General features: G+C 40.0%; 1 protein-coding gene across 1 annotated transcript; it reads right to left on the bottom strand.

Moving 5' to 3' along the window:
* Window positions 1-6,394: 6,394 nt before the first annotated feature.
* On the bottom strand, window positions 6,395-11,878 carry LOC115142943 (acidic mammalian chitinase-like). The gene is made up of 11 exons (XM_029682831.2): window positions 11,810-11,878; window positions 11,150-11,186; window positions 10,746-11,007; window positions 10,483-10,539; window positions 9,731-9,896; window positions 9,349-9,473; window positions 9,094-9,217; window positions 8,555-8,737; window positions 8,281-8,397; window positions 7,968-8,100; window positions 6,395-7,745 (listed from the first exon to the last, which is right to left on the bottom strand). The coding sequence occupies exons 2-11, from the start codon at window positions 11,172-11,174 to the stop codon at window positions 7,498-7,500; spliced, it is 1,440 nt and encodes a 479-aa protein (XP_029538691.1). The 5' UTR covers window positions 11,175-11,186; window positions 11,810-11,878; the 3' UTR covers window positions 6,395-7,497.
* Between the last annotated feature and the right edge of the window lie 1,498 nt (window positions 11,879-13,376).

Here is a 13,376-nt window from a genome sequence, read left to right as displayed (position 1 = left end):
AACATACTGTATGGAAAGCTCTCATAATTTAGATTGTAGCTGGTATTCTCATAGTTTTCGATCATTTCTAGTAGTTGTCTAATGATATCTCCAATATTTCCTTTTAAGAATCCCATCGGATCGTGATGAATAATGTCCGGTAGGACCTTTTTAATTCTATGAGCAATACATTTTGCAAATGTATTTTGCATCTCAACATTGAATGGTGAGGGGGGCCTCCAATTTCTTGCTTCAGTAGGAGAGACATCAGTCCCTCTTTTTCTGTGTTCGAAAGTTTGCCATTAATATACAGTACAAGTAATTAAAACATGATAGTAAATACTCTTGCAGTACTTCATAAAAAGTACTGGAATGCCATTGAGGCCAGGGGTTTACCCCGCCCAAAATAAATCAATTGTCAATCATAATTTGCCCTGTGTAATTACTCCTTCATAATATTTTGGGGGGGTCGCAGGTAGTTTAACATGATTTTTTGGGAGAATGATATCACAAAACTCAACGTCAAGTGAGGAACTTGACAAGAGAACATTTGTTTAAAATATTTTACTTCCTCATTGAAATCTCCTTTGTTGAGATAAGGATTTCTACATCATTTGTAACTATTTTCTGTAGGTTCCTTTTGGTCGAGTTTCTATAATGAAGGTTTAAGAAAAACTTGGTTCGTTTCTTGCCATTCTCCATCCAGTTTGCCCAGTTTAAAAAAATAACTGAAACCTGATATTTCCTGAATAAAATCCTCAAACCCCTTTGGTTTTCAGTCTAGATTATTCCGTGCTTCTATAGTACATTCATCAACACCATTGATGTGGAATCTTAGATTTTCTATTTCTGGTTTAAGTCTTTTCTCCATCGACCGATACTGTTTTTGTTTTTGAGATGAACATTAATTTGAATGGCCTCTAAAGGCACATTTTAAAGGCATCCCCTACATTAAGTGGGTCTGCTGATCCTGTATTGTGCAAGAAAATCTTATGAATTCCTTAGCTTTCTGTTAGGAGGGTACTGCCAGTCAATAAACCTTGGTTAAATTTCCAATATCTCCATCCTCATGATAAGTCTGTCATAGTTACTGTATATGGAGGGATGTTGATCTGATCTTATTCAAATCTCAATCATGACTCTTTTTTTTTCATTTTTGGCACCATAGAAACGGATACCAGGAAATAATCAATCTGATTAGCTTGATTAAGCCTCCTCCAAGTATATCTTATGAAATCCAGGGTTTTAAGCCTCCAAATATCAGTAATTTCCAATGTGTCCATAATATTCGCAATCTCTTTGAACGCCAGAAGTTGATAGTTGGTAGTATGATTGCCTTTACAGTATATTGGCGGACTTACAACTGTGTGGAGACTAAAAATATGTTCAAATAAATTGGGATTGTCATTAGTCGGTCCATATATATAGATATATGAGCTATATCTTTACATCATCAAGTAGAACAGCACCTTCAGAAAGTATTCACACCCTTGACTTTTTCCACACTTTGTTGTGTTACAGCCTGAATTTAAAATGTATTAAATGTAGATTTGTTGTCACTAGCCTACACACAATAACCTGTACTGTCAAAGTGGAATTATACTTTTTCGAAATTATTACAAATGAATAAAAAATGAAAAGCTGAAATTTCTTGAGTTAATAAGTATTTGACCCCTTTTGTTATGGCAAGCCTAAATAAGTTTAGGAGTAAACATTTGCTTAACAAGTCACATAATACATTGCATGGAATAGTATAGTGTTTAAAATAATTTTTTGAACGACTATCTCATTTCTGTACCCTACATATACAATTATCTAAGGTCCCTTAGTCGAGCAGTGAATATCAAAGCCCGATTCAACCACCAAGAACACAGAGGTTTTCCAATACCTCGCAAAGATGGGCACCTATTGGTAGATGGGTATTAAATAAAAAAACAGACATTGAATTTCCCTTTGAGCATGGCAAAGTTATTAATAACACTATGGATGGTATATCAATATACCCAGTCACTAAAAAGATACAGGCATCCTTCCTACATCAGTTGCAAGAAAGGAAAGAAACCGTTCAGAGGTGTCACCATGTGGCAATGGTGACTTTAAAACAGTTACAGAGTTTAATGACTGTGATAGGAGAAAACTGAGGATGTAGCTACTCCACAATACTAACCTAATTGACAAAGTAAAAACAAGGAATCCGGTACAGAATAAAAAATATTACAAAACATGCATGCTGTTTGCAAGAAGGCACTAAAGTAATACTTTTTAAAAAAATGTGGCAAAGCAATTAGCTTTTTTCTCTGAATACAAAGTGTTATGTTTGTGGCAAATCCAATACAAAACATTACTGAGTAACACTCTCCATATTTTCAAGCACGGTGGTGGATGCATCATGTTATTGGTATGTGTGTAATTGTTAAGGATTGGACAGTTATTCAGGATAAAACATTTGTGGAATGGAGCTAAGAATAGAAAACATCCTAGAGTAAAACCTGTTCAGTCTGCTTTCCACCAGAAACTGGGAGATGAATTCACCTTTCAGCAGGACAATAACCTACAACACAAGGCCAAATCTACAGTGGAATTGCTTACCAATAAGACAGGCAAGTGAACGAGTTATAGTTTTGACTGTAAATGTACATGAAAATCTATGGCAAGAGTTGAAAAAAAAAGATTCAGCTTGAAGAATTTTGAAAAAAATAATGGGCAAATGTTGCATAATCCAGGAGTGGACATCTTTTAGAGACGTACCCAGAAAGACTCACAGCTGTAAATGCGGCCAAAAGTGCACCTGAGAACGTATGTAACTGAAAAAAAATTCTAAAAACATGTTTTCACTTTGTCATTATGGGGTATTGTGTGTAGATTGGTGAGAAAAAAATGATGAATTTAATCCATTTTGAATTCAGACTGTAACAAATACATTTAGAATGTCACGGTTCATGAATCCACTGCCTCCTTTTCTCTTTCTCTTTCTCTCTCTCTCTCTCTCTCTCTCTCTCTCTCTCTCCCGTGTTTGTGTGGGCGTGGTTCCCAATCTCGGCCTGATTGTCTGCGCCAGCTGGAATCACTTATCTTCCCTTTATATGTTCTGTAACCAGTGTTTCTTGTTGTCAGATCGTTGTTACTTCCCTGAGGTTGTGTCGTGTGTCCGTGCTCATCTCTCGCCGCCCTTGTGTGGATTATCTGTTGTGCTCCTTCCTACCCATCCGGACACACTTCCCTGGATTTCTCAGCACGCTATCATAGGAAGATGCGCCCTAGTCCCTGGGTCGGATTCCGTCTGAGTACAGTCTGTCTGTCCTGTTGCTGCTGTAAACTGTATTCATAAAACCATCGTTGCTTGCATCTTGCATCCGCCTCTGTATTGTCACATAGAATAAGTCAAAGGGTATGAATACTTTCTGAAGGCACTGTATACAGTGCATTTGGAAAGTATTCAGACCCCTTCACTTTTTCTAGATTTTGTTACATTATGGCCTTATTATGAAATTGATTAAATCATTTGTTTTACTAATCAATCTACACACAATACACCATAATGACAAAGCAAAAACAGGTTTTGGGAACTTTTAACTTATTTATTGAAAATTAATTACTGAAATATTACATTTACATAAGTATTCAAACCCTTTACTCAGTACTTTGTTAAAGCACCTTTGCAGCGATTACAGCATTGAGTCTTCTTGGGTAGGACGCTAAAAGCTTGGCACACCTGTATTTGGGGAGTTTCTCCCATTCTTCTCTGCAGATCCTCTCAAGCTCTGTCAGGTTGGTTGGGGAGCGTCGCTGCACAGCTATTTTCAGGTCTCCCCAGAGATGTTTGATCGGGTTCAAATCCGGGCTCTGGCTGGGCCACTCAAGGACAATCAGTGACTTGTCCCCAAGCCACTCCTGCATTGTATTGGCTGTGTGCTTAGTGTCATTGTCCTGTTGGAAGGTGAACATTTGCCCCAGTCTGAGGTCCTGAGCACTCTGGAGCAGGTTTTCATCAAGGATCTCTCTGTACTATGCTTCATTCATCTTTCCCTCAATCCCGACTAGTCTCACTGTCCTTACCATTGACAGCATGATGCTGATCCCTCACAGCATGATGCTGACACCACCATGCTTCACCGTAGGGATGGTGCCAGGTTTCCTCCAGACTTGATACTTGGCATTCAGGCCAAAGAGTTCAATCTTGGTTTCATCAAACCAGAGAATCTTGTTCCTCATGGTCTGAGAGTCACTTGTGTGCCTTTAGGCAAATTCCAAGTGGACTGTCATGTGCCTTTTACTTTTATCTGGCCACTCTACTATAAAGGTCTGATTGATGGAGTACTGCAGAGATGGTTGTCCTTCTGGAAGGTTCTCCCATCTCCACAGAGGAACTCTGAACTCCAATCAAGTCTTGGTTGTTCCAAACGTATTCCATTTAACAATGATGGAGGCCACTGTGTTTTTGGGGACCTTCAATGCTGCAGAAATATTTTGGGACCCTTCCTCAGATCTGTGCCTCAACACAATCTTATCTCTGAGTTCTACGGACAATTCCTTTGACCTCATGGCTTGGTGTTTACTCTGACATGCACTGTCAAGTGTGGGAACTTATATAGACAGGTTTGACTTTTGCAAGTCATGTCCAATCAATTGAATTTACCACAGGCGGACTCCATTCAAGTTGTAGAAACAGGATGCACCTGAGCTCAATTTCGAGTTTCATAGCTAAGGGTCTGGTTACTTATGTAAATAAGATATTTCAGGTTTTATATGTAATAAATGTGCAAAAAAAAAAAAAACAGTTTTCGCTTTGTCCTAATGGGGTTTTGTGAGTAGATTGATGAGGAAAGTGTTTTATTTAATCCATTTTAGAATAAGGCTGTGGCGTAAAAAAAAATGTGTGAAGGCATCTGAATACTTTCCGAATGCACTGTATATAAATATAAAAATAAATTATTTTAAAACATTCCCAGATTTTTCCCAAATTGCCGTTCTGCAATTTCCTTAGGTAACTGATCGTTCATTCCTATTTAAGTGCCGGCGAGTGATTTGCCCAGGATTCTGACCGTTGTTTTGTCTTTAAAGGATACAAATTAGGCAATGATTGGGTGCTCGTAACGATGTACTGCTCTCTGTTCGAAACGATGTTCGCATTCAAGTTTGATTGTGATGTCAGTCAGTTGTCTATACTGTTGTTATAGTGATCTGGGGCGACTCTTGAGGAGCAGGTGTTAGTGGATTTGTCTTCTGTCACTGGCTGAATGGTTCTCACTTCCTGCATTGTGTTGGGTGGCAGGATCCTTGTAATCCCTGTCACTTCCTCAGGACTATGCTGTCAGCCCGACTGCTGCTCACATAGCTAAGGGCTGTTGTATACTGGCCTGTACATAGAAACATAACCTAAAATGTCACGATGTATGTCAGTCCAAAGATGTTGGTGAACTAAGGAATATTACACTGCAATTGATTTCTAAATATATTTTTAGTTTTGTGTTCAAATGCTGTGTGTATGTGCATTTGATTGAGATTGCAATGGTTTTTAAAAAAAATCTCTCTGGGATGTTTTTCATTCATGTTTGTATATGAGGAATTTCAACGCTTGTATTCTACTGTATGTAATTCACATTGCAAGGTGCCCCAATCCTGAAGATAGTGGCTATGAATTCCAACAGTGTTTACTACTACGTTTTCACTCCCCTTTCCCATTGCCTTGTGTCAGTCGCAATATAGGCCACATTCATTTCTGACTTGGACCTGGGAGAACTTGAGCAGATTATGTCAATGGTCTATGTGGGTTGTCTCTGGTGTGGGGTTTAGTCATGAAAATATGTTTATAAATCACAGTACACGCTAAAAGCTTGGCACACCTGTATTTGGGGAGTTTCTTCTCTGCAGATCCTCTCAAGCTCTGTCAGGTTGGTTGGGGAGCGTCGCTGCACAGCTATTTTCAGGTCTCCCCAGAGATGTTTGATCGGGTTCAAATCCGGGCTCTGGCTCATGACTAAACCCCACACCAGAGACAACCCACATAGACCATTGACATAATCGGCTCAAGTTCTCCCATAAACCATTTGATTTCCACTGATGCTTTGTCCTTCACCACCTTCACCGGCTGTAACACTTTTTGTCCACTATGTAACCCAACCCTTTTTATACATGGCCGATTTGGCTGCGTCTCTAAAATAGCTATTATCGTTTGAATACTATATTGTATCACCAGTGTATTTTCAAATGCCATTTGATGAGGAGTCATTAATTAGAAGGGAAAATAAACAGATATTCAAGTAGAATAAAGACTATAGAGATACAGTATATGGCTCTGGGTTTGTAGAAGTATCGCAACACAAATGCGTTTGTCATGCAAAACCAAGAAGGTAATACATGTTTTAGTGTAAGAATTAAAAGTATTAAACATGTCGAACAAAGGGAAAATACAAGATAAGGCAGAATCTTTCATTTTTTTGAACTCATTCAAAACAAAACAGTTTTCACTTCTACAAAACTAAGCGCGAGACTCAACTAATTGCATCTCAATTACTTTCTACATTCAGCATTCTTCCCTTCCCACACAACATGTTTTAGCACCACGGTAACACTTAAAGATGCACTATGCAAAAATCGCTCCACCATTTCCTGATTGCTAAAATTCGAATAGTTCGCCTAATTTCAGTTTATGTGACAAAACAAGCAAGTATAGTGTAGAGAATCATTGTACCATCTAAACCACTGAAATATATTTTCAGCTGTATGAAGCTGGTGTACAAAACCGAAAGTAAAAGACGCAAAAACTAAACTTGAGCATCAGAAGTATAGAAATACCACACATAGAACAGATCTACCACTTCTTAGACTTGCTTTCGATGAGCATGACAGATCTATAACGCACAGTTCTATGTGAATTTGTTGGGTCAACCAAAAAGTTTAATATAGCATCTTTAAATCCCTGATGCAGTCTTTTTAATTACATTTTCAAATCCTCACTGTATGTATAATAAATCACTGTGTTTTTCATGAATATAACTAATAAAATAACTAAATATATTGTTTCCCTGTGCCTCTTTTTCCGTTTGAAATACTCAGTCTGGTCATGTGGGCGTGTTGATACAAATTTAAATATATTTACATACACAGCCCTGATTGGCGGATAGGAGCATCAAGACCATACAGTTAGAAACTAAAATACTAATTTAGTAGAATCTCTATGGTCTAGAATCTAGAGCCTACCCAACTTACCCCAAGGAGGAGGATACATATGCAAATAAAAGATGACTGGTCATTGGTCAGAATAATCAGATCAGATTGTGATGTCAAGTTGTGGACCAAAAACTCCATCCCATCTGAACAGGCTGAAATTCCAAGTGTACGCTAAAGGGCATTATCATAACATTTTTACCATTTCCTAGTGTTATTTTGACCTCATATTGTGGAAATATTTATTTTCCAAAAGTAAATTAAAGGGGCAGTGCAGTCAAATTTAAAATTGGTAAATACAACGTTGGCATTAGCGATGCTAATTCACACCCTTACTTCCTCACAACGCGCTTAAGGCCACACGCAGATCTTGGAGCCGGGGTCGAAGACCGAGCCGTTGCTGCAGTTTTTGAGGTGGGTGAGGCCATGGGCACACATGTAGAAGGTGGTGATGTCGTCTGGGTTGGCGTAGATGCCATCAGGCTTTCCGTTGCAGAAGCCTGTCCCAGGGGCGTGGGTGGTGGCGGTGGTGGTGGTGGGGCGGGTGGTGGTGACTGAGCCAGGTTTGGGGGTGGTGGTAGGGGGCAGAGGGGGTAGTACTGGATGGAAGGAAAAATAAAAGGAGAGAGGGTTTTACCATGAAGGAGGGAGCTGAGGTGATGAAACAGTGATGTCATTTCGGGACATTATTTTATCTGACTGGATTTATCATAGTGGCCCATCACACAGTGGGATAATCTGGTCTAGTAGTTGATTCATTTCAGATTACACTTTAGTTTTTGAATATCAGGTTTGCTCCTTCACTAAAACTTCAGACTTACCGATGTCAAGAAGTTTGCGCAGATGTCCCAACAGAGGGTGGTTGCCCTCAGCGCAGAACTGGTTGGCGAAGTCATCAAGATCCAGGGCCCACACGAAGGCACCGCCAAACTTGTTGTCCTTCATGTAGCGGACCTGTGCAGCGGATCGAATGAGGAGACCGCAGTAGATAGACATAGATAGAGAGGGTGAATATATTTAGAGGATATGTCACAGAAGTATCATACCAGACTTTTTGTTGACCACTTTAATGACTATGGGCAAAAATGTCTTATCTAAATTACAATATTATGTAAACTGATTAGGGGAAATGACCTTGGTCTCAAAGCTCTGCTTGGAGTCAAATCCAACCCACTCATTGCCACTGTAGGCATAGGGAACCATCTGGTCTGCAATCATCTCAACTGTTGCGCCATTTATGAAGGTGCAGATCTGAACAAAACACACAAAAAGGGAGTTTGTTTTGTGAAAAACTCATGCAAAGGTCTCCGTTGTACAGCATTCTTGGAATAACAATGAAAAATGAATTTCTAACTTTGCTTAACATTTTGGTGTTGAATGTTTTGGCCCCCAGCAGCCAGGCTCTCACCTCATAGTAGGCCCAGAAGCCAGCTTCGCGGGTGTAGGGCCCGGCGGAGGCAGGGCCACTGACTGGTGCTCCAACGCTGGTGTCAGATGATGTCAGGCGGAAGGTACGACCATAGGTGGCGAAGCCCATGTTCAGCTTCTCCACTGGGGTGCCATTGTCTCTCCAGTACTTCATGGCGTAGTCCTGAGAGAGAAAGAGGGGGTTAAGAGGGTTGGAGGGATGGATGGAGAGAGAAGTGAGAAATGTAGCAAGTACTTCAGCAGTGCTAGAGTATTTATTGTTGTGGAATAGCACACCACAGTAAAGTGGCACTATACTTTTTCTATCATGGTGAAAATGTGTAGCAAATGTCATGATTATACCACACCATTATAAGTAAATAACATCAGTAAAGCTGTATGATGTTTAAAACCTATTTTCCTTTATAAAGATGGAATGACAAGGGTTTTAAACGCACTATTTGCATACTATGGGTTTACAATAGTATCATTATACACACTGATAAAGATTCTGTCAGTCTGTGTGTTATTTTTCCTTACAGTGTTGAAGTAGATAAGCTCTCCCTCGTCATGAGCACCGCGATACAGGGGGCTGTTGTGTCCAGTGAATCTCTCCCAAGTTCCGTGGAAGTCGTAGGTCATCACATTGATGAAGTCCAGAGACCTGGAGACGCACGCACAAACTATAACCACTGAGAACAAATGGCACCTGGAAACTGTTTCTAAAGCGCCATAGCTATTTAAACTGATTGACCTCAGGAAACATTTGTTATTCAAAATGGCCGGCAGACTCACTTGGCAATCTCGGCAATCTCATATCCAGCATCGATGGTTCCCTTTCCAGCGGACACGGCAGCGGTGAGCATGAGCTGGGCATTACCGGTGGACTTGGCCTCAGCTGCGTAGGCTGCCACTAGCTCCTGTAAAATACACACACACACACACACACACACAACATCATGTGTCAGAGAGGGTTGGGGATGCACAGTGAAGACGTATTATGGGGAACATATGAATATATGAATAGTATGCCCCCAGTATGCTAGTGAATAAGGAGAGTTTATCTTATTTTGTAAAGCTCTTTGAACGCTTGGAAAAGCACTATATACATCCAAACCTTTTATCTATCTACATGACTATCATTGAGTAATAACTGTAGTGGAGGAGCCACACCCACCTGGCAGAGCAGAGTGAACCTCTTCTTGTCCTCCGGGGGGCTCCCTCGGGCCCCGGGGTACTCCCAGTCCAGATCCAGACCGTCAAAACCATGGGTTCTCAAGAAGCTGATGGACGACTGGATGAATGCCTGACGGTTGGCAGCATTACTCACCATGATGGAGAACCTGAGGAGAGGAAGACGGTTTTATCATGAGGCTGTATTACAATACACCATATGGTTTCTAAATACTACCTTACTACTTCCACAGATATACTACTTGCTAGTCTCTCATGGACAAACTAGGTAAACATAAATCAAGCATATAACCAAATTATGCAACATTTTAGTTCTGGGTTAACTGAGAGTTTTCTATATACATGAACACCTGAGAGATGATCAAAGTTCTATCATGACGCCATAACATAATACACCATATAGTTGCTAAAGTGTACTAAACGTAAATTAGTACAGATACCAGTAGTCATATAGTACTGATAGTCACGATCAAAGTTATCTTGACAACACAAACGTGTTGTCCTCTGTCAAAAGCACTTTGAACAGCATCTACACTGAAAAACATGATAGTTGTGTTATTTCACGTGCCCTAGTAGCTATAGTTAACACAGTTCCAGAGAACCTAAATGTAGCTGCAGAGATTATCTCACAAACACTACGATACAGTAGGTACTGTTGCAGATACTCTAAATCTAAGTAATCCAAATGTATGGTGCTTTTCATAGCCCTGTAGCATGACTAAGGGAGGTGCTCACTGGGAAGAACCAAAGTTCCATCCTCCGACGGCCAGCAGAGTCTTAAGATGAGGGTTCCTGCAGAGAGATGGCAAAGAGAGAAGGGGTTGAGATTATTCAGCAATTTTGTATATGAGTAGATTGATAACTCTGCAAGTGGCTGCTTAAACAAGCTCCAGTTCAGAGGAGGGATTAATAAAACCAAAGAAATATCCCTGGACACTTGGGAAACTAAATTCCTCATTCAACACCAACACTAATAAGTTGTGAAGCGAGCTATTTACTTGATCTTCAAGGCGTTGAAGGACTTGTAGAGGACGTCATCATTCCACTCGTAGGTGACCAGCTCATTGCGGTGGTTGAGGATGGAGAAAGCATAGATCAGGTGAGTGCACAGGTGGGCGTCCACATTTTCGGGCTTGTACTTCCCTTTGTCTGGTCTGTACTGAGACCAGTTGGTGAAGTAGCACACCATTTTGGGAGAAGCAGCAGCTGTGGTGGAAACTGAGGTGGAAGCGCCAAACTGGCACAGCACCAGGCACAAGCCTAGAGCGAGTGAGAAAGAGTTTTGAAAGGTTAAGCAAATGTCTAATTAAATAGCCCCAAAAACATTTGTCAAAGCGTATCATTTTATTGCACGATAGAAGGCAGTGATAGTGCCTGATGTAAATGATGGAGTCATAGTCACCTGCTAAGATTGTCAGCTTAGACATCTTGACTATTTGCTATGAGACAAAGAGAGAGAGAGAGAGAGAGAGAGAGAGAGTAAGAGAGAGAGTGAGAGACAGACAGAGAGATATTTTCAACAATGATACTTGGACCTGTAATCAGGATGTTTACACTGGGTTATGCCAGCATGGAACTGATGCAAGGTTTTGAACATTACCTGCTCACAACAGACAGAACAACAATAAACTACCACCATTCACATTTCCCCATTAAATTAACATTACCCACTGCACTGCACAGGGTACTGTCCTAAACAAGTGCCACAGTATTTAAATATTGAAATAATTGTTAAATAATAATTTGTGCATTCACTGACTCTCATTACTACATTGATGTAGTTAAATTATTTACTAAACTAATTTAGCAATGTACTTAGATTCACACTAAATTCTTTCCAATAGCTATATTGCATCAGTTGTTGTCAGAGTCCAATAAAAATAATAGCCAGAGACTAAAGGTGTACAGACCAAGACATTGAAAGCAACAGTTGCTAGCTACTGAAACAAAATCGTTACTAACATCGAAGGCCCATTTATCCAATTACACAATGAATCAAGTCGGTCCTAATATGACCAAGGAAACTGTCAGCTGTCACTAGTGAGTTTCCTTCTAAGCTTACCGTGGGAACTTCACCGATGAAACCGTCAGTGATGAGAAGTTAAGTCTTGGTTTTTATATAGTTTATCCAGTGGTGGGTGGGCCCCCATGGAACCAATTGGGAGGGGGGGTTAAACAAATGTGCAATACAATCAGATAAGTACAGAAGAGTCTGGACTGGGGTGGTGATTAATTTATGACAGGCCAGGTAATGTACAGTAATCAGCTCAGAAACACTAAGCAAGACAGATAAGACACGGACCACGTAAGAAGACACATGACCTGAGCATAAACAGATGAACAACAGTGCACGTTAGATTGGTAATGTTGATTCTCTGTTCATTTCCCATTTTTGTAGAGATTTTGAGGTCAAAGTAATTAATACGAAGCATATACACAGTGAGAATGTTCATTCTGTATTTGGAAAACAATGTTATGTACAGTATTATAAAAACTGTAGCTGGGATTATACAGTGAGTGTACAAAACATTAGGAAAACCTTCCTAATATTGAGATGCACCCCCTATTGCCCTCAGAACAGTCTCAATTTGTCAGTACATGGACTCTACAACATGTTTTGGAAGTGCTCCACAGGAATGCTGGCCCATGTTGACTGCAATGCTTCCCACAGTTGTCAAATTGTCTGGATGTCCTTTGGTTGTTGGACCATTCTTGATACACATGGGAAACTGTTGAGTGCGAAAACCCCAGCAGCATTGCAGTTCTTGACACACTCAAATCGGTGCACCTGGCAACAACTACCCTTCCCTGTTCAAAGTTACTTAAATATTTTGTCTTGCCATTCACCCTCTAAATGGCACACATACACAATCCATGTCTCAATTGTCTCAAGGCTTAAACATCCTTCTTTAACCTGTCTCCTTCCCTTCATCTACGCTGATTAAAGTAGGTTTAACAGGTAATATTACTAAGGAAGCATATCTTTTACCTGGATTCCTCTGGTCACTATATTTCATGGAAAGAGCAGGTGATCGTAATGTTTTGTACACTCGGTGTGTATTGCAGGCATTTAGAAAAATGTTAATCATAATTGGCACAACTATCCATTTGTTGGAATTGTGATAACACATTAATTAGTTATTATGTTGGCAAGTTTGATAATAATGACCATTATTTGTTCAGATTACGCTATCTGTGTCCCGAGCTGTCAAAAACATCCCAAAAGTTAAATAGTTGACACTTCTCAAATGTATATTGGCATGTCTAATTGTCTTTGATCCAGCAGGTTCCTAGCTGTACTGAATTATATACACTGCTCAAAAAAATAAAGGGAACACTAAAATAACACATCCTAGATCTGAATGAATGAAATATTCTTATAAAATACTTTTTTCTTTACATAGTTGAATGTGCTGACAAAAAATCACACACAAATTATCAATGGAAATCAAAATTCATCAACCCATGGAGGTCTGGATTTGGAGTCACACTCAAAATGAAAGTGGAGAACCACACTACAGGCTGATCCAACTTTGATGCAATGTCCTTAAAACAAGTCAAAATGAGGCTCAGTAGTGTGTGTGGCCTCCACGTGCCTGTATGACCTCCCTACAACGCCTGGGCATGCT

This window comes from Oncorhynchus nerka, linkage group LG15 (assembly GCF_034236695.1).
Source record: "Oncorhynchus nerka isolate Pitt River linkage group LG15, Oner_Uvic_2.0, whole genome shotgun sequence".
NCBI classification, from domain to species: domain Eukaryota; kingdom Metazoa; phylum Chordata; class Actinopteri; order Salmoniformes; family Salmonidae; genus Oncorhynchus; species Oncorhynchus nerka.
Note: the sequence above shows the minus strand (reverse complement) of the source record. Positions and strands in the feature narration are given on the sequence as shown.